This window comes from Haemorhous mexicanus, chromosome 1, assembly GCF_027477595.1.
Source record: "Haemorhous mexicanus isolate bHaeMex1 chromosome 1, bHaeMex1.pri, whole genome shotgun sequence".
In the NCBI taxonomy this organism is placed as follows: Eukaryota; Metazoa; Chordata; class Aves; order Passeriformes; family Fringillidae; genus Haemorhous; species Haemorhous mexicanus.
This window is the reverse complement of record NC_082341.1, coordinates 16,816,488-16,837,488: the sequence shown is the minus strand read 5'-3', so window position 1 is coordinate 16,837,488 and position 21,001 is coordinate 16,816,488. Positions and strand designations below refer to the sequence as shown.

At 42.1% G+C, this 21,001-nt stretch overlaps 1 protein-coding gene across 1 annotated transcript; it reads right to left on the bottom strand.

Moving 5' to 3' along the window:
- Positions 1–2,774: 2,774 nt before the first annotated feature.
- Positions 2,775–20,256, bottom strand: LOC132339374 (uncharacterized). Its single transcript, XM_059869605.1, has 4 exons — positions 19,752–20,256; positions 14,313–14,851; positions 12,975–13,041; positions 2,775–8,165 (listed from the first exon to the last, which is right to left on the bottom strand). Exons 1-4 carry the CDS (start codon positions 20,254–20,256, stop codon positions 6,646–6,648), a joined length of 2,631 nt encoding a protein of 876 aa, XP_059725588.1. The 3' UTR covers positions 2,775–6,645.
- Positions 20,257–21,001: the final 745 nt, after the last annotated feature.

The window sequence follows — 21,001 nt, the reverse complement described above, 5'->3', positions numbered from 1 at the left end:
GGACTGCGCAGTGCTGTTTGAAACATATTACATTTGTCTGGCACTCAGGGGAAAAAAATATCCTCGAAGGTTGTAGCACAAATCAAGCCTGTATTAAAGTTACTGATGTGGCACTAGTTTGAAGCAAAGGTTTAAAGAAATCTAGGTAGTTCAAGAAGAAATGAAATATAGAGCATTCTCAGGCATAATGGCATCTTAAACAATTTGTCTTCTCTGCTTGGTATAAAGCACACGTTTTCATTCTCCTTCCTAATAAAACCAACAGATGTACTTCTCCTTCAACAAACAGTGTATTTTACAGTATATCCTAAATCTTTTTATTTTTTTACCTCCTGAGTAGAGTTTTTTATTTGAGTTTGATGTAAAGCTCCTCTGGATCTTTACTCAAGACGCCTGCATTTAATCTGTGAGTATTCTCAGATGTTTTTTTATACTCTGCAAGAGAAGCTGCAATCAGGCAACTCAGATGTGATTACCAGTCTAAATCACTCACCAGGCCAAATTTGCTTTGAAAGTCCATATCTATCATATGGACTTCTGAACTGAATACAACTTGTGATTTAAAACAATGAAGCAAGTCAGGAGAAACCAGCTGTGACCAGGACACTGTCAACATTCCACATGCACAGAGCTCCTGAAGACACTTTAGTACGTGTCTAGATTATTGACTATAATAGAAAAATACCCAAAGGAGAATTAAAGGTACCATTAGCAGTCAAGTGATGATAACGTGGAGCTCAGAGAAGGCTCATTTATCTAATGAGAAGCAGTTCCCAATATAAACATAGTTTAGAGGTAATGATGAAAACTGAGGTTTGCATGCCAAAACCCACAAATATATCCAGAGAATTCCCAATATGAACTGGTATTTAATTAACCAAATTACCCAATGTAATGTTCCAGCTGAGTAAAATACTTCAACATATTCAGGATACTCTAATACCACTTTAGTTTACACAAGTTGATGGGTGGGAAATGCTTCAAAGAGACAAAAAAGAAGCCAAATGTGATGGAATTTTCAGTTGAACAAATGTTTAAATACAACTGATTGAAAGCCCAAGAAGTTCTGACAAAAACTAGTTTAAGTTCCTATACATGGAATGACCTAAACCCTGGAGATTGTTTTTTCCTTCTTTCACTTTTCTCCCTTCTATCTCCATTCCCCCAATCTTCTCTTCTTAATTTCCCTTTCATTCCTCTATGTTTCCAGTGAAAAAACGGCAAAGGCAAAAGTTGAAGACATTGATTTTATAGGAAGATTCAGGAACTTTCAAAAATGCTTTTCCACAGTTCTTCTTTTGGAGAAAACACTATTTAACTAAGACCAAGATGATTATATAAATATATACCTACATATATGTAGGTATGTATTTATGTATGGATGGATGGATGGATGGATGTGTATAACCACGACAGGCTTTTACTTCAAGGTTCTGGTAAAGCCAGGCATTAACACCCTTCTAGCAAGGAAATCACATCCAGCCTTTTAAGGCTACTTTCAAGAGATGCCATTTAACTGGATTGCACTAGAATGTCCGGAGAGCACCTCCTTTCCCCTTGAAGAGCCTGTAAAAAAAGATGCAGTCCTGAAGGTCATGATGTGCCTGCAGAGCTCCAAGGAAGAGCTGAGGAAAGCTGTGCAAACTGCAGCTGGACAAGAAACTCTGGTTTAGCAATAGCAATTTTACTATTTAACACAAATGAGTTTCTTGGATCCCTCTTTTACAGTTATTTGGCTTTCATACAACCAGAACCAGACAGTGAAAGACAGGTACAGGCAGGGAGATGCTGAGGTCCAGCAGATGGGCAACTCAGCTGTTTTGGGGCCCACTCACTACTTATTTCTGTCAGGCAGCACAGCAAAAGCAGCACTGCCACTAGCACAGTTAATATCTTTGGAGGAGGCAACCCCTCCGTGCAGAGGAATGGGCACCAGGCTCAGTGGCACAGTGTGCTTCTAGACCTGCACATGTGGATGTGGCACAAGGGAACATCAGGCCCCTGAAGAGAAATATAAGGTGACCCTGAGAGAGCCACTGTGGGGAGCAGACAAACATCAAGATGGTTTGGGCTGTTAGGGAAAGGGCTTAAACAGTGTCAGCTGCTGAAGGAGAGCAGAGAAGAGGCAGTTTTGATCCAGCCTAGAGGAGGATGGTCCTATTTTCAACACAAGTATTTCACAAATACTTCTTTTCTCCTTCCTCTGAATGTTATCTTTGGGTAATTTAGAGTATGTTAATGATGTCTGCAATCCCTTTTTGACAGCACCTCTCTTTCCACTCACATCCAATAAACAACAGCATCCCCAGAAAGAAGAAACAGATGTACAATCTAAAACACTTGTAAAGTTTCTACTGAGAACACATGAGATTTAACTTGGCCAGGCCCTGACAGAAGCACAGCTGTGCTACTGCAGCAGTCTGATCTGGACCCACCCCTCAACACCACAAAAGCTTTCACATGTATCAGAGAGCCTATGAAACACCAAGGCAGGACAAATTTGTTTCTTTTCTGTGTTAGTGGGGCACTAGCCATGACCAGGATAAACTGCACTGCTCTTATGACAATTTTCATCTTTCTTGCTGTTTCAACCACGGGAACAGAAGGCAAGGAGATTTCTAGAAATGTCCACTGTTACTGATCCTGTTTAGTGCCACTTCAGCAGGCACAGGCGACTAACTCAGACAACATCTGTGAAATGCTGACCCCAGGAGAGTCAGCAGTAAAAAACACAAGAGCCACCATTAGTCTTCCTCAAAATAGAACAATACCAGTGAAGTTTTATAATTTTATTTATCTCAGTGAGGTTCTCTTAAAACATACTACAATATAATATTAACAGAGGAAAGTGTCTAAACAGGATTTTTAAAACAAGGTAATATTTCAAAGTAGAAAATTTTTTTAAAAAGCACCACTAGAAAATAGTACATTTTCACAGTGTACTGCAATCTGCAGAGACCACAGAACAGAGGAATATCCACAATATTAAAATAGACTTCACATATTCTGCCTAGCTTTGACTTGACAGAAAGCATAAAAAATTTGCATAGGTAATAAATATATTCAGGTAAAACCTCCAAACTTCCAAAATGTTTCCCAATATAAATCAATGCAGGTTTCTAAGCCTAACCTTTTTTTTTTTTGTATAAGCAACACTATACAACCTAAATTAATTTCCTCCCATAATGGTCAAGTTTTCTATAACAACAAGTTGTCCATTATATTCATAACACAGTAAAATAACCACCTGCTTTCCTGTATGTATTAACTTAAACTAATTCTGTACAAGTAGAATCTACCAGCCTCATACTTATTCTGTTACTTTGTGAATCCTTCCTTTGGGAACACTCTCTGGCAGAAAAGATTGAAGACCCTGTCTCCATCTATTTTAACCATATTCATGAATGTGGTATCAAAAGATGCAAAATAAACGTTTTTAAATGAATTCCGGACTTCACAGTATTATACTGTACTATTAGTAGGAAAAAATATGGAAAAATAATAAAAAAATTCTAAATTTGTAAATATAATTATTAAGATACCTGTCAATAAAACATGCAATTTATTACAGCAATGGGATAAGTGCCATAAGATTAGCATTCATTGTGCATCGATTCCTCTTGAACTCTATCTTATTCAGGACATAGAGCACCACTTAATGTTGCATGGTATGAGGCAATATATATCATTTTCAGAGATGCAAAGGCTATATACTATGCCATTAATTACGCTACCATAAATCTATACTGATTCCAACATACTCAAATTCCTGTTGCTATAACCAAGGCCAGTGAGTGCCCTCAATGACAGATTCAGGTTTTTCTTTTTTTGAAAGGGTGAGATTCAAAAGAGGCTCAATGATCAGCCTTCTCTTGCTTGAAATAAAGCTATCTTGCTGCACATTGCAGTTAATAATACATATTGGATAAGACTTTCCTTCCACTCTCTGAGTGCCTCATCTCAGATGACATGAGTAAAACATTATTAGATGCATTATCATGACCAGATGGATGCAAACTACTGTGTTTCTGCCACTGTGCATCTAAAAACTTACTCTGAATTAAAGAGAAATTATGGGCACTCCCCACAGAACCCTCCAAAAAGTTTTATTATATTGAAGAATTTATTCTCTGGAACATCTTTCAGTTGTAATAATGTTCACTTGTACCTTCCTTGTACCTTCTGTATAATAGTGCATTTAAACACAAATAGCACCAGCATGCATAATACAGGACTGTAGCATCATTCTCTTCCCCATTTAACTCCACTAATCTCACAATCTCACTCAAATAAAGCATACTCATACAAATCATTCCATTCAATTTGCTATATGCCACATATAGACAAATGTTTATTATATTCAAGTAACATTTGCACTTTGCTAAAGATGTACCAGATTATTTCAAACACCAGATTCTGATCTCTGCTGCACAGGTTTAAATCTAGAATGAGTCTTAAGCTGTCATTCTGGTGAGTGACACAGAACTGCACAGCAAAAACCAGCAAAGGCTAATAAGGGGCTCTGTTTGTGAGGAAGTGGTTTCCTTAACTTTTTCTAAAACAAAAATATAAGCCTATAATTTCTACCTTTCTCTAACATTGTCTCTCCCTCAATTCTTACCATAAAAATACCCAGGTGTGCCCTCTGCTACTCCTACATCACATGCACCCTTGTACAGAAAGCAGAATGTCAGAAGAACTTTTTACTCCTGCGCCATTTCATTTTTGTTCAGTCTCAGCAGATTCCAAGAGTGACGTTCCCAGAAAAACTGCTCTGCTCCCAGGTAACACAGCTCTTCTGCACACAACAGATACAGATGCTTTTCATTGCAGAAGTCCTTCTCTACCACTACAAAATGTCCTCTGTAATGATAACAGTATTGTGCAAATGCTGAACACCTTCAACAGCAGTTTTAATTCATCCCTCCTTATGACCTTACAAGAACGGATGAGACGCTGGCTACACACAGGCACTGAGATCTCTGTCACTGACAGACTTTGGGGACACCAGGATTACTGCTTTGTGTACTTACAGCAGCTGCAACACAATGCCCAGGGAGGTGTCCTCTGACAGGCTGCTTAGATTTTGCAGCTGAAAGCAAGAAAAACTACTGTTCTCTATTTGGAGCAGGAGAGCAGTTTGTCAAAAGCCTGAACCCTTGAGCATATTCTTGAAGAAAAAAACGATGATGGAAAGATAACTTCAGATGTTAAGGCACAGTTATAATGTCAGAAGTTAAACCAATGACCAGATAGAAGTCTTGCACTTGTGTTCATTCTATTACAGAAAATTATAGGAGGACATTATACAGCAAAAACAGTGTAACAAACCCCAAAACAGATTAAACACAGCAATCTACATATATTTTAGCTATACATACTCAGGCAAACACATTAAAGTTATATAGTGCATAATATTTCTTTTTAGTAGGGTTAATTTAAGGCAGCCTGCAAGTGCATTGCTTATGTCCCTCTTCTGTAGTCACATCTGTGACACAAACATGTATCCTTCTGTAGGAATGCTGAAAGAAAGTTGGAAAGAGATGTGACAAGGCATGCCATTTACTCCTAACAAAAAGAAATGAGAAAGGAGAGTGAAAAAGCATTTGTAGAGGAGAAAGAAGAAAATGGGATAAAACAGTCTATATAGTTTAGAAAAACTAAGAATTAGTTTGATGGAAGAGTTGGAAGAAGATAAAAATTAGTGTCAATGAAGACACCATTTTGTCGAATTAACTGACCGATTTGACAAAAAAAAAAAGCCTTTTAAATGTAAGTACCTGTTTGATAAAATTAATAGACTTGTGAATAATGGGGGGGTTTAATCAGAAAAATATTTTGCTGCTTAAAACTAATGGAATAAAAATTTGCTTAATTTTCAGAAGTCTAATTTTCAAGACATTCTTTTAATATTTGTTTCTTTTTGCCTATGTACTCTTCCTTGTTAGAAGAGACTTCCTTCCTTCTCATTCTGCAACTCTTCACTGGCAAAACTGAAAACAGAGAAAAGCCTTCCTAATTTACTTAAATGCAGATTACTTCCAAATGAAATTAGAGCAGTCATTAGTTCCACTGTTTTTGTTGTAAAAATAATATTCTATTTTTGACCCAGTCCCTTTCTACAATATTAAGAATGTGTACTCCAGTGTTGCCACATTATCACCTGTTTGAGGCATGTTCCCTCAATTTATGGAAAGCACAACATTTTGTAAGATGTAGACAAATTAGCCCCTAAGTACATTTAGTCTTTTAATTAGCCTGTTGCATGAAAAAAATTAAAGCAGGTTTCAATTATTTGGCTGTGCTACTTTCAGTTACGGTACTAAATGCTATTTACCCTCAGCTGCAATTTTTTGTGGTCCAGAAATAATCAATTTTTTAAATTAAAATAAGAAAATTTGATCTGAATTCCACATTCCCCGGTCTGAAGATGGTAACAGAATTAAAATCTTGACTGAAAGCTCTTGTTTTCTTTAAATAGTTATCATTCAGTTAGGATTATATTTAAATATTCCTAAAATTGAGAGCATTTTGTGGGATGACCTGCTCAAGTCAACATGGTATAGTGTCAAATATGTATAGAATCATAGCAGAATCCAAATAAAATTGAAACCCCAATTCCAAGCTAACTTCACTGGGCAGAAATTAAGATGAAATCCATAAAATAGATATGCTGGTTCCATGTTCATGAGTGATCTGGTTGATCCTTCCACGCACACAGTCAAGAGAAACTGACATCAATGTTCCATTATGTACTTCAAAAGATGCACGGAGGGACACACTGGTCCATATGCTTCCCTCTGGCATCTGACCTCCAATCTGCTGAGCAACTGCTGTGGGTTGCATGTGATCCATGGTCAGCTGATTGAGAGTCACTTTGAGCACATTGCACGAATGGATTAGCTTTAGGTTAAATGCAATGCTGGCAACTCCCTCTTCAGTGAAAATAAAATACTTCTGAGCAAGCTGTCCAGAAGAAACCAGCTGTATCTGTTTCTCACTGGATGAGACCTGGGTGAAATCCAGTAGTTTGTTTCTCACTGCTCCAGTAGGGAGACCTGTAACAGAAACTGTGGCTGATATGGCACTAGAAACTGCTGAAGGGATCCAGATGAGGCTGAACATACTTATTCCAGAACTATCTCCAAAATACCGAACATTACACTGCGCAGGAGAAAGTATTTCAAAGCTAACCAGATCTCCAGCACCAACCTTTGTGGCCCCAGAAGCAGATATCGATGTGTCCCTGTAATTGACCCCAGATTTAAATACATTCATTAATTCTCTGTTGGTACCATTCCTATTGATATAAGAAATCAAGGAGAAGCCCTCTCGGACACACGTATGACCCATGGAATACAATGCTTGATGAAACACAAATTTGACAACACCAGTTTCAGTGAACTTTATAGCTCTACCATCATGAGATAAACTTAGCATATAAGGGTCAGAAACAGAAATTATTTTAAAGGTAGGTCGATAGTTGGTTTGATAATGCATGGCTGTTGACATCTGTGCACTGAGTGCCACAGCACCTGTGTCATGGGACAACCAAAACAAACTGAGTGGGGTATTAAGATCATAAATATTTAAATCTTTGCTTTGATTGCAGAATTGATTAGGGCTCCTCAAATACACAGAAAGAGTTTGGCTGGGCTCCACTTCAGCAGCACTGCTTAAACTAGTGCTCTGGAAATACTTTCCTTCTGGCTGCTCGATCCGAACACCACTCAGTTCATAGTCTTCCTCGCTGCCATTAAGCTTTAAGGAAAGCTGCAAAAAGTTCCTGCAGTTGTGCTTTACTGCAAAATTTAGGTCAGTCCACAACAGACCATGTTGCCTGAATACCAGGCTGCTCTCTTCAGTGGACAGGATATCACAGGGGAGCTTTCCTTTTATCTTCAAGTTCAAGCCAGAGTAGACCTGAGAGATGCCAGACTTTACAGAGGGTAGAACGACGTTTGCAGCCCAAGACTCTGAGAGCTTGTTTTCACTGGCTGCTGAGCAAACCGTGTCACTGACAGTGGAACAAGGCACAGCCACCATTCCATCTTCACACTTTAAACATGCTTGGCACTCCTGCATTTCCTTATTAAAGAAATACTCCTCTCCACACATTCCCAAAGCTGCATCCTTCTCAGCAATTCCAAGGCACCGGAAACCACCTGTTTACAGGAAATTGACTATTTTTATTGTCATACCTTTAAAATACAAAAAATAAGAACTCTACAGCTTCACATATCAAGCATCTTTGATATGTATCTAATCATAAATGAGAAAACAGAAGACAGTTATGATGTTAGATCAAGTTATGCTATTAAAGGAACCTTAACAGATTACAGAGGAAATATTAGCCATAACTCACCTTGTCCAAGCCAAGCACAATGGTTTGGAGTGAAAAAGAAGCTACATAGGGGCAATTCTAACCAAATCCTGTAACATATCAGGATATGATACAATGATACTGCTCCAAAGACAGTGTCTTCCTTCCCGATGTAAAAGGCAGGATGACTGGTAGACTGAGCAGCTCCTTTCAACTAATGGCGAGTTCCCCTCCACAGGGAGAAATGTGCACTGCCTGCCCAGCCATGCTACAGGGGTAGCCCTGCTGTTTCTGTGATTGCTAAAGCAGTGCTTTGCAACCCAAGGGACAAGGACCCCTGGCATTGACTCCATATCCAGTTTTTTAAAAAATCTGCAAGGGACAAATAGGAAAACCAAAACTGTAACCAGCAGGCTTAAAATCATTATGCAGCAGCCCATGCATTTAAAAAGTGGAAAACCACTGCCCTAAGACACAGGACCCCAGTGGTTGTGATCAAGCTAAAGTAAAGCTCTGCTGCAAACAGTGAGGAGAATATATATGTGCTGTTTGAAATTACTTTGTTTGACATAAAGCAATTTCATGCCGTTAAATGGTACACCATGACCTCAGTGGATCAAAGAATGCACACCAAAAAAACAGGTTTTAAAAACAGCCTGTAATTTTCTGTGGCAATTTTCCAAGAGCACCACCAGCTGTCAGTGCTTCCACCTGGAGCAACCAGAACCCAAAACCTTTGTACATGGAGATTTCAGGATCTAAATCAACACACAAGATCTGAGGCATCCTAAAGAATAACCACCTGCAGTTTGTGCCTCCAAACTTAATCACTAATGCAGTCATTTATGCTTTTTTACCACCATGATCAAAACTCAATAATCATCTTCCTAATAGATCTTCTTAAATATGCTTTAGTACCTAGATGCTATGTCATACACTTGCATTATTCTTTAGGTGGAAACTTCCTGGACCTTGGCTGGGATTTGCTCTAAGACTGGGACTACAAGCATTTGCATGGATCCCAACAATGGATTCTCCCTTGCTAGCCCAGGGTGGGGCTGGCTATGGTAACTGCTGCTGATGTAGACAGACAAGCTCACCACACTTGCTGCAACCTGCAAGTACACACGAACCAGGCCCACAGGGGAGGTCAGAATGTTGGCTAGAATTCACTTCTGATACTGCATTATTCAACAGAGAACACCAGACACTGTGTTAATTTATACAGGCTTCATATATTCACCCTCATATCACTTTGTCTATTTACACTTCATTCACTTAAGTGGTGATTCTCCACTAACACTGATATGTAGGACTGTACAATTTATGATGTGAGAATATTCCTTCTAAGATCAGGTACCATTTTATCAAGAGTTCACTGCAGAACAGTAAGATTTTTTTTCCATCTGAAAAAAAGTCAAGAGAAACTTAACACTTTGTTCCTCTCTGAAAGTGTCTTGTTTTCTTATGAGAAACAAAAGCCAAATAAACAAGGTTACATTTTTTCCAACTAAAAACATTCTAGAGGGAGTACAGAAAAAAGTCCCAGACCATCTTTCCCATTGAAATGAGAACATGACATTTCTTAACCACTTCTGCTTCTCATATCAGTAGCTCCACCATCACTGAGAAATACTGGATGAACTAAGTACACACATACAGCTGGTTCACACGGCACAGAAAATCTTCAGTAGTGCCTAGGAACACTTTTTATGCTGCTAGTTTCTTAAAAATATTTTAGTGTGCATTTGAGTGTTTACTAATATCATGTTTCACAAATACTTGTGATGGCTATATGCACTAATTTACTGCCTAGTCTTTTATTGGTTAGAACTGCAGCAGGTGTTCCCCCTGGCTTTACTTCAAATAGGTGACTTCAAAGCAGCACACAACCTGCTCCTTGCTGTGGCCACAGTTGCAAGATCAGCACCCGACCCTTTGCCCAGAAGAGGTCCAGCAGCAAATGATAGCCAAGCGTCAGAAACCAGCACAGCAGCATGCTGGGACTGCTTCCTACTGCTCTTTATCACTTTACAACCTCTGCCACCTCTTCCTGGCTCCTTGCTCTGCCCCCCACTGCACCTGGTTTCACAGTGAGCAGTCCAGCTGTACTCAACCTGGCTTTATGAAATTGAGTCTTTCTGCAGCACATTCCCCAGCCCTCTGCACTGACAGAAGCCAGGCAATTGCAAGGCAATTATAGTAAGCTATGTGTGTATTTTTCTACTGCTGCTACTCACAACTGCCTGATGCAAAGATTACAATTCAGATTAAGTATGGGAATCCTTCTCTTTTTAAACACTCTATGCCAAATTTGGATCATCACATATCAATATGGTCCATTACAAATCAGGACTATCTGTCAAGGTTTTCATTCCTCTTCCCCCTGCATCCCACAGTAAGTTCTACAGTAAGTCTTACAGTAAGTCCTCTTTATTTTGCATGACATTCCTGGGAGAGTGCATTTGGCTGATTCTATTTGTTGGGCTAAACAATCTGACTACTTTCCCATGGTTGTCTAAGAAGGAAATGGTGCACCAAACCCTGTTTTCACTGATTACATATCCCTAACTGTTATTGAACAACCAATGACTTGATCAAATAAATCAACAATTCTCGTCCCACACAGAAGTGAAAAAAAGCAGCAGGGGAAGAAGGTACGATGTAGAGGGAAGTGGAAGAGTGAAGAAAGAGAGGCTCCTAGTTACATGGTTCTTTTCTGTTATTTGCTCTGTCTCTCCTCACACTGCACATTGAACAAGAGTTGCTACAGATGCAACAACCTTTGCGTGCAGCTTGAGAAACCACATTCAACATCTGGAACTCATATGTCACATCACATCACATCCCTATGTCACATCACATCCCCTTCTTTACCCAAAACAGACATTCAGTTTCAGCCTTTCTTTTGACACATTAATTACACTTGTGTAAGATAATGAGCTACCATGAACAGACAGGCTGAAAGTCACCTCTAACAAAAAATAATACAAACACTCTCTTCCATGACAGATGGGAACAACATTGACAGGACACCAATTCCTGTGCAGGTGATGGGTAATAACTTGCTTTCACATATCTACACACCACCATTAAAACTGGGAGAAGAGGAAGAGAGGGAAGATTCCTTTCCTTCCAAATACATTGCTACTGCCTTTCTGTGGTCTGACACACCACCACTACCCATCTGTTTCTTGGCAGTGCTCTGCCCTCACTTGTGTTCCTCTGGCAGTTGTACAGACCCTTTTTTGGTCTGGTTCCCCTCCACGGAACCCACTGAATAAATTCATTACAGCCTTCCCTCTCCCAAGGCACAGAGCAACACCAAATTGCTACCACATTGGGGGCTCTCCTTTCCTAGGGCTGAGGCCCTGTGGGCTTGCTTCCAACAAAACACAAATGGGAGCAAACCCAATGTCTCAGTAAAGACAAGACACCTTACACCCTTCCAATGCTCTGACTTAAATTTTGTGCTCTAAACTGTCTTGCCTCCAACTGTCCACCTCTAACACTCTCCAAAAATGTCTTGCCTCTTCTTTTGTAAGAATGATGGTACCTCAGGTGCAGCATTTACCATACCAGGCGACACTAAGTGCTCTCTTCCTCAAGTCATTTCCAGTTTGCTGTAGTGTTTGTAGTAACACCATCCAAACCAACACAGCTCCTGTCCAGAGGAAGTAAGAGCAAAGGAAGAAAACCCACACCCTCTTTTAATCCTTTCCTAGACTCCCACATTTTTCTCCACCAGTGACTGGGTGAAAAAAGGCACAAAACCACTCACAATCAGCTGAAAACAGCCCTTGCCCCTCAAAGAGGCCACCCCTTCTTACAAGTCTAGAAGCCTAGGGGAGGAAAAACATAGCATCAAATGAAGCCCTTCCTGGGTTATTTGACTGTGAGACCTCAGGAACAGGTCACAACTGGGTGAAATGCTCTGTTAATTCACAGAGCTCCTTTCAAGGTTTTCTGGATGACCAAAAATTAGACCAATATAAAGAAACTTAGCACCTGGATAAAATTTGCTCAGTATGTCTATTAATTTTGCTCTTTTGTGTCTGACTGCCATGAGAATGTAACGAAATAATGAAGTCTGCAGTGCAAAACACCAGACAGATTTCTTATTTAATGTCTGAAAAACTCCCCCAAAGTGTCCCCAAATAATAGAAACTGTTTATCTTTCCCCAGTATTTGACAATATTGTTGCTAAGGAGAATAAGATTAATGGAGGGAGGTCTTATAAGGTCTTCATTAGATCAAATAAGGTATCTACCCCAGTGCACCAGAAGGAAAATGACAACTATTTTTCTCCAACAGGAGTAATACCTTTGATTTGGTCCCTATTTGCACCAGCATAAACAAGAAGGAAGTCAGGTCATAAGAGAAAATTAAAAACAAAGCATATAAACCCCAAGGAAAATAAGGCAAAAGGGACCATCCAATACTTCCAAAGGATATTAATGTCCTAAATAGCCCATTGTCCACAAGAACTGCTATCAAATTACAGATTAGTATTTTTTAACCCCTTTGATTCCAGCAAGCTGTGCATGTCACTACTCACTCACACACAAGCCTGAGTGCTTATCTATTTCTTTGGCCTGTTCCTGAAGATCTAATTATCCTCATTCTTTAATTATCAGTGAATATAACTTACCTGGAGTATTCAGGCATTTTATCCTCTCACCACAAATGCTTGGAGATTCAATGCACTCATCTCTGTCCTGTAAATCACAAGAATCATACTGAAACAGTTTAACATGACAACTTAAATTTGAAACAGGTGTTTCAGGCTCTGTGGCAGCCATCTGTCCATAAAAGGTGTATGAGGGGATAGAGAACAGGTTGATCCCATAAGCATGTTAGAGCAGGACAATTTTGATTTAGATTTGTTACCTGTACTAATCAGATATCCAAAACCACTGTGTGATGCCACAGAGAGCAAGCAGTGTGCAGATGAGCTGAACAGAGAGGTTGCACATGTGACTCTTGTTATGATGCACATCCCCAAGAGTGGGGCATCAATCAATTGATCTTAAGGACATTGCAACAACTGAGACAGTGAAAGGCTTTTAAGGACATTTCATCTGGGAGGAAGCTGCTAACCAAAATGCACATGAAAAGTAAATTAGAAAGTAATATTCCCTGTCAGCGAGCCCTCCTTTCACCCTACAGCAGGCAGAGGGGAAAGAAAAACAGCCTACATTTGCCTTTAAATGCTAGCATTAAAGAAAATTGAGGCTAGCAGAGAGGGAACTGGACAGACACATTCAGGTTCTCAGCATCTGGTCCAGCTGGTCAGGCTCACACTGAGCTAAGAACTGGAGGCAACACTTAGCAAACAAGATACTGCTTTAAACATCAATTAGCCCATTTATCTTAGGACTTCTAAATGACAGAAAGCAAACAAAGAACCATCTTGTTTTGCTTGCATGCTAGTTTTGTGTTGTATAGTAAAACGTATCTTATAATAAAATATATTTAACAAGACAAGTATCCATGTTCTATATTTGTGTATTTGTATGTTATGTTTAAGAAGGAAGTAGCTCTTACATTTGCTCTAACTGACAACTTCTGTTTCCAAACTTTGAAAGAAATGTCTGATTTTTGCTTAATAAAGCTTTCCTGTGCTTTTCAGAGATGTCAAGAAGCTCCTGTAGACTGTAATAGAATTAAATAAACAAATTTAGCATTTGTAAGTCTAAATGTTTTAGGATGTCTTTTCCTATCACAATGAAAAGAATCAAAGTCCTGCCAGCTGTCATGTTTGGGAAAGTGTCACAGCCAACAGGCACTAAGCAGTGCCTCATTTAGAACACTGAATGCTAAAGAGAAACACACAAAAAAACCTTCTGGCATAGACCCATTCAGTAAAACACAAGATTCAAACTGAATTTCTCTAGCTCTCCAAGTAGCTATTTCCAGAATGTTATCCCAAGATGTCCAACACAATGCATCATAAGCAGTAACTGAAAGACACAGAATTATGTTTCACCTGGCAAATCCGATCAGAGTTCACAGAACACTCGGCCATTTGGAAAAAACCAGCAGGACACAATGTGCACTTTTCACATTGTGAAGGCGTCTTTTGGAAATTGCAAAATTCGTCACTTTCACAAAGGCCACAGTCCAGCAAAGACTCCCCAACGTTAATCACTTTAGCATCCACTTCTACTTTGTGCCCAGAGTATGACTTCTGGAGATGATTTCTGACCTGGTTCTGAAGTCCATGAAGATGACTTTCAAAATAATTTTGAATATCTTCTTGCAAACTCTGAAATGACATTTGTTTCACTGTATCAAAAAGCATGCCATACTGGACTTTGATCAGATCCATCTGCTCATACATTTTTCTTTGCTGTTCAAGAATCTCCCGTTGCTGGCTAACCAACACGTGCTGCTGTTCAGCAAGTTTTTGCTGCAAATCAACAATGATCTGCTGTTGGCTTTTTAGCATGTCAGTGAATTTCTCGTGCCCTTTCACAAGGTGCAGTTGTAGTATTAGGGCATCTTCAGATGGAACTTCATTTTCTCCTGAAATACAAATGATCTATTATTGTCCAAGCTTGTGGTATGATCTCTTATAAGGCATTCAAATTTTAGCAAATTAATGAAAGGTCTCACTAAATTCAAGTCATCATTATAAGGTCAGTTTCCTTTACTACCCTTGTAGTCCCTTCATGGAACCACAAGGTTTTCCACTTCATAAGCAGCTCATGAAATCATCATTTGCCCCTGCTTCAGGGTATAAATTAATCACCACATCAATAACAGATTAATCATTCCTATGTACACGTTCAAACACAGTAAAGAGTAAATGGCCAATTTTAGCTGTAGAAGTGATAAAATGAAGTGATAAAACTTGCTATGAATACTAAGCTATTAAGGGTAGTAAAAGTAAGGGTCAATTGCAAAGAGCTACAAAAGGAGTCTGTGATACTGAGCAGCAGCAATAAAATTACAAAAAAGTTCAGAGGAGAAAAAAGTGAATTGAGGTTCTCGCTGAAAAAAAAAAACCCAAGTTTTTTTAGATCAAATGTCATACTTTTAGATTATTATTACTCCTTGAAAATGGTCTTGAAATAATATATCTAGATAGAGATGTTGGGCTACAGAGCCACGTAATCATCAGTTCAGTGCCCAACAGAGGTCAGAAAGGCAAATAAAATGCTGGGACTAATTAAAAGAAGAACATAGAACATAATATATCATTATGACATTACATTAATCAATAGAGCATCTGAATACAGAATACAGTCCTGGTTCCCCATCTCAAGAAGGAGTATAGAAGAACTCATAAGTTCACAAAAACGGCAGCAAGGAAAATCTAACATATGATACTGCTGCAATATGAGAAAGTAGATAAGACTTTTCTGGATCGGGGGAAGAAAAAGAAACCAAACAACTGTGCTATATTACAGGTATCCTAGAGCAAGTAAATGTGGAAAGACTCTTCTGTCTTTCTTCCAATACAAGGATTAAAGGACATTAAATGAAGGCAGAAGTTACACACACACTAAAACTTCAAAAATAAAAACAATTTGGGGCTTAAAGATAGGCATCGATCAGATTCAGGAAATCTAAGCAACAAAACTATTGGAGCTGGGAAAATTATCTATGAAAATATTGTGTTGTACTTTCTACAGATCTGCTGCTGGACACTGCCAGAGAGAATCCTCAATCCATATAATCACTCAACTGTTCTTAACCAGGACTGATTTTTATTCTTATAAGCACAGAACATGAAGGATGACACAATGAACAAGGACCATATCCAGTTCTTGTTTACAGTTCCCAAAATATTTTGCTGTTTGGTTAGTTTTACTCACAGCATAAGGCACACATTAATTTCTATTTTTCAGCATTAACTTAAATATTAGTGTAGTTTGCAGTATACTGGAGAAAAAAAAGACCAGGATAAGAAAAAACCCAGTTTCTGTGCATTCCTTCTTTTGGGATGCCAGTCTTTCCTCTGAAGTAAGGCGCACTCATGGTGCTGCCGAGAAACAGCAGGGACAATGGGCTCATCTGATGTGAAATGGGACTACAAGCCTGCACTCCAGCATCTTCACCTGGCCAAAATAAGTGGTGGTTCAGCTGCAGCTTGCAGGAGTCTTCCAGACAGCAGGTCTGTGTAACCCCACAGATGGGCTGTGCTGGCTGTGACAGGCACCTGCATCATGCACATGAGCCTGCAGACATGGACACTATGCTGGGAATCAGCTTGAGCCCCTGGTACTGCCCTGTACACTGGAGGACTGGCATCAGGCATGGTCTTCAGCAAGCATCTGAGTAGACTGCACCTCATGTGAATGGGGCTTTTTAACAGGCTGAACAGACTACTCGGTTCACCAAAACACAGATTTTTCCAGCAGGTTAACTAGAGCAGGGATATTTTAATTACCAAAGAATCACTGCAAATCTACTCAGGCACTGTCACAAAGCTGGCAGACATAGACTGGGGTGGGCCACCTGGTCTCCACCTGTGCATAGTGAATTAATGCAGGGAGAAAAATGGCCCTTGGGTCACTTAGGCAGTATATTCCAGCTCCCCTGCTGTCTGAGGAAAGGTCAACGGCAAAGAAACATCCCATTCAGCTGGGATTAATGATGTGCTGAAATGGTACCTTGACAGAAACATTCCTCTAAAAACACAGAAAGACAGAACAGTCACTGACCTGTCTCTAGAATCACTGAATAATGGCTTGAGTTGGCAGAGTTCATCTTCCAATGAAGATGGACTTAGAGCTCGTCCAGTTCCAATGCCCTGCCACAGGAAGGGACGCCCTGCACTAGACCAGGTTGCTCAGAGCACCATCCAACCTGGCCCTGAACACTTCCAGAAGTGGGGCATCCATGACCTCTCTGGACAACCTGTTCAGTGCCTCACCACCCTCACAGTAAAGAATTGCTTCCTAATATCTTATCTACAAAGTGGAAGGAATTCCCCATTGTCATGGACATTCCACCTGTTTGAGTTGCAGCTCTCCCCAGACAATTGTCAGTGCATTTCTGCCAGTGAGAGATCTGATTATCACATTATTTGTTCTGTTTGTTTCAGCAGACAAGCCATGCTGGAATTGCTATACAAACCGCGCTCATTTGCAAGATTTGACTCCAGCTGCCAAAGGAGATTCCTCTGCACTACTGTAGGAAACCCCCTGACCTATGTTCAAAAGGTCTCAGGGAAACACAGAGAATGTTAGAGGTCACAAGCAGAGGAGAATGCTGGATGCTTGCCTACACACTGCCTTGAAGGAAACCAAAGACAGCCAGCATGCCTTATTTTTTGTTCCTGATGCCAAATACATAGAATTTCTGCTAGATGTTGATAAATTCAGTATGCTGTTCTTCCACTCCTAGGAGAGAAAGCTGCCTTATGAAGGTCTGGGTTGGGTTCTGTCTTCGGAATGGGCAAAACATGTATATATGTTCTCTGTCCAGTCTGGACAAAAGCATGTCTACAGCAACTCATTCACACCAACTGCAGCAGCAGGCACAAGGAAATAGCAATACAAGAGGAGAATTTCTGAGGGTGCAGTGGTCCTCATCTGAAAACTCACATAAAGCATTGTGTGTTATCAGAGGTTTGGTTGCTGTGTGTTCAGTGTACACTGCTTTCTCTCCAATATATAGGACACTTTTCTCTGCCACAGGAAGATGAATGCACAAATCCATGATCACTGCTGCCCATAAGCCATTCTTCATGTATTCAAGGATTTTGCTAAGGGCAACTTCTAACCACACTTCTCTTCCTCCAAGTCTCCAGCATCAGGCCTGTAAAGAGCATAAAATTGAAAGAGCGAACTCCGAGTCTCCAAACATCTTCACCTCTGACCCTTTAGCTTTAACTCCTCTGACCCACATGAGAGGGGACAAAGCACCCAAGCCTAAGGCCCCGGAGATGACAGGTGCATGTAACTCACCATGTTAGCTGTAACTGCTGATGGTGTTGCAGACTGGGCAGCACAGACTGACCAGAGACAGCCAAAGAATAAGATAATGTTTGGAGAAAGAGGTTATGCTGAGCTGAATGATCTTTGTAAGACATGAACAACATATCTGTTTCCAGCACCATCCAAAGTATTACTCTTTTCTGTACAAGCAGAATGTTCTTGCTATTTGCCAAGGCTTGATTAACTCAGAGAAGGACTTTGGTATGGACAAAGAAAATGAAAATATCCTGGGTTCTTCGGAAAAACAGAGGCATTCATGGTGACGGTACAAAGAAGAATATGCACAGAAGCAGAGAAAAGAAAGGTTAACCATACTGACTTCTTTTCTGTCCACCTTTGGTCACTGAGCATACAGAGGTTCTCCAAGACATCTGGGAACAGTTTCAGGCAAGATGAGGGTAGACAGTGTCACTGCATTATGCACAGGGGAGCTTAAATGTCAGTCCTGAGCCTGGAGTCACCAAATGCAGAAGCTTCCTTTGGAGGAGATGTCACTTCACTTGGTAGATCTTGGTAACTTGTAGGCTTAGCATGTGCTCTGGTGTCTGAAGCAGCCATGGCACTCATTTGCCACGCAAATGTGACAAAGCTTAAATGACCTTCTTCATGCTTTTCATTAGCTTTTAACATCAATGGGAAATAAATCACCCTTCCTAACATATTTGCTATCTTTCAGACAAGGAATTAAACCAGAATCGAAACTGTTTTGTGGTTATTAAAGATCTATTGGTGCTCTTCATGTCAGTAAATCCACAAATCCCTGACCATTAGAGACACCTTCCAGTAACCCATGAGTATAACCACAGATGGACCTGGCTTCCTACAGGGATATCGAATTCACCAGGGCTCTGCTTGTCAATGGACAGACAAGTGTTCTGAACAATGCACTGCAAGAGACCCTTTACCATTTTTTCCCCCTGGCTATTACAGCTAGACAGTTTGGCATCAACAGCAGGTTTCTCACCAATGGCCCCAGTCTGGGTATGGAACGCACCCCATGAAGCCTTTTATGATATTGCTATAAATAAAGAATACCAGAAGTACCAGACTGCGAATAGAGAGATTCAAACTTGTTTAAAAACTGCACTAATAAAAGATTCTGCTACGTTTACTCAGATATAGGCCTCCTAGGTGCAACTGTTTAAGGAGGGGAGATGAAGGGGAGCAGAGAGAGGAGCCACGGCAGCAATTCCGACACATGATGCGAAGAGCAGCGCCGGATTTTCCTCCTAATTATCCCAAAACAAGGAGCTCTGGTGCAGTCGCTCAGGTGCTCCTGCATCCGGGCTCTCAGAGGTGCTGGAGCCCCTTGGCCCAGCAGACACCTGCCCGGCCCGAGGAGACCCAGCACCCTGCGGCTGCGGCTCTCCGTGACCGCACTGAGCCTCCGCGGGCTGCAGGAGCCCGACGTGCCACAGCAGGGCGGAGGTGCTGTGGGGTGTGCCCTCCCGCCCCGGGTCCCTCATGCCGCCCCGCACCTGGCTTGACGTCGCAGGTAAGCTGCACCCCCGGGGCGCCGCCGCCTCGCTCGGGAGCGGCGTGGGCAAAGTCGTCCCCCGCGAACTGGGCGGCTCTGTCGGCGGCGCGCAGCAGGGCGGGCTCGGGGCAGCCCTCGGCGGGGGCGGCGCAGGCCGGGCCGCGGGGCCGCGGGCGCAGGCGGGGCGGCAGCAGGCGGCACTCCAGGCCCTGGCAGTCGCGGTGGGTGGCATTGGCGGCGCAGTCCCCGCCGGGGCAGACGGGCAGCGGGGCGGCGGGCGCTGCCTTGCCCTGCGACGGCCGCAACGGCGCGGCGCCGTGCAGAAAGGAGCGCGCCGGGCGCCCGGCCCGGCCGCCGCAGCGGGGTCCGCGGCAGGGCGGCGGGGGCGCGGAGCCGCCCTCACACGGGGGTCCTTGGCAGGGCTCGGCCGAGCCGCCCCCCGCGCCCAGCAGCGAGAGGCAGACGCCGAGCCAGCAGCGCGCCCACCACAGCCGTCTCCCCGGCATCTCTGGCCGCGCCTGTAAGAGAAGAGAGGCCGCGGCGGGTCAGAGGAGATGCCCCTCTCCCTCCGTCCTAGCCCGGGGTGCTCAGAGCCGCGGAACCCCGCCCCCCACACCCCTCTCTCCCTCCGTTGGGCAGGCACCGTCATATCATCCCAAATCGGAAAAAACTTTTCACCCCCGTCCTGTCCCTCCCCGGAGACTCCCGGCGTAACCTGCGGGAAGGTGCGGGGCGGCGCCCGAAGCAAGTGCGGCCTCGGGGCCGTGCTCCTCGGAGAGGCTGTCCGCAGCGGGGACCAACCTCCTCCGAAAGCTGGAGGGGAATGGAAATGTGCAACATTCCTGGGGCTTCGTTAGCATCAGATTTCCCAAGCGCCTCCCTTTAACTCCTTCGCTGCTTCAGCCTCTGCCGCTGCCCCGGGCGGCGGTGGGACGGAGGCGGGTGCTGCCCCGCGGCTCCCGCCGGCTCCGGCTTTCCCACCGGCGTTTCTTAGCTGTGTTATCCCGCGGCGCCCAGAGAGGGACATACATGTCTTAAAAAGCTGGCTTTTGTTTCGAGCGGTTTTACTGAGCCTCCGGAAAAAGAAAGAAAAAAAAAAAAAAAAAGGGGGGGAAACCCCCAAAAGCCAAACAACCAAAACCTCAAACCCAACAGGAGTGAAGTACACGCGCGACGCAGTTTTCAATAAAGAAAATTTCACGCGGCTGAAAAAGTTACGGGTAGTTTGGATTTCTTGGTTCGCACTTCGAT

Excerpts from the sequence above, each read along its gene's own strand:
- LOC132339374 (XM_059869605.1), bottom strand. The coding sequence starts at position 20,256 with ATGCCGGGGAGACGGCTGTGGTGGGCGCGCTGCTGGCTCGGCGTCTGC. Across the intron at positions 13,042-14,312 it reads ACTCTGATCGGATTTGCCAG|GACAGAGATGAGTGCATTGA; the intron begins GTGAAACATAAT and ends TGTGATTTACAG. Across the intron at positions 8,166-12,974 it reads AAAATGCCTGAATACTCCAG|GTGGTTTCCGGTGCCTTGGA; the intron begins GTAAGTTATATT and ends TCCTGTAAACAG.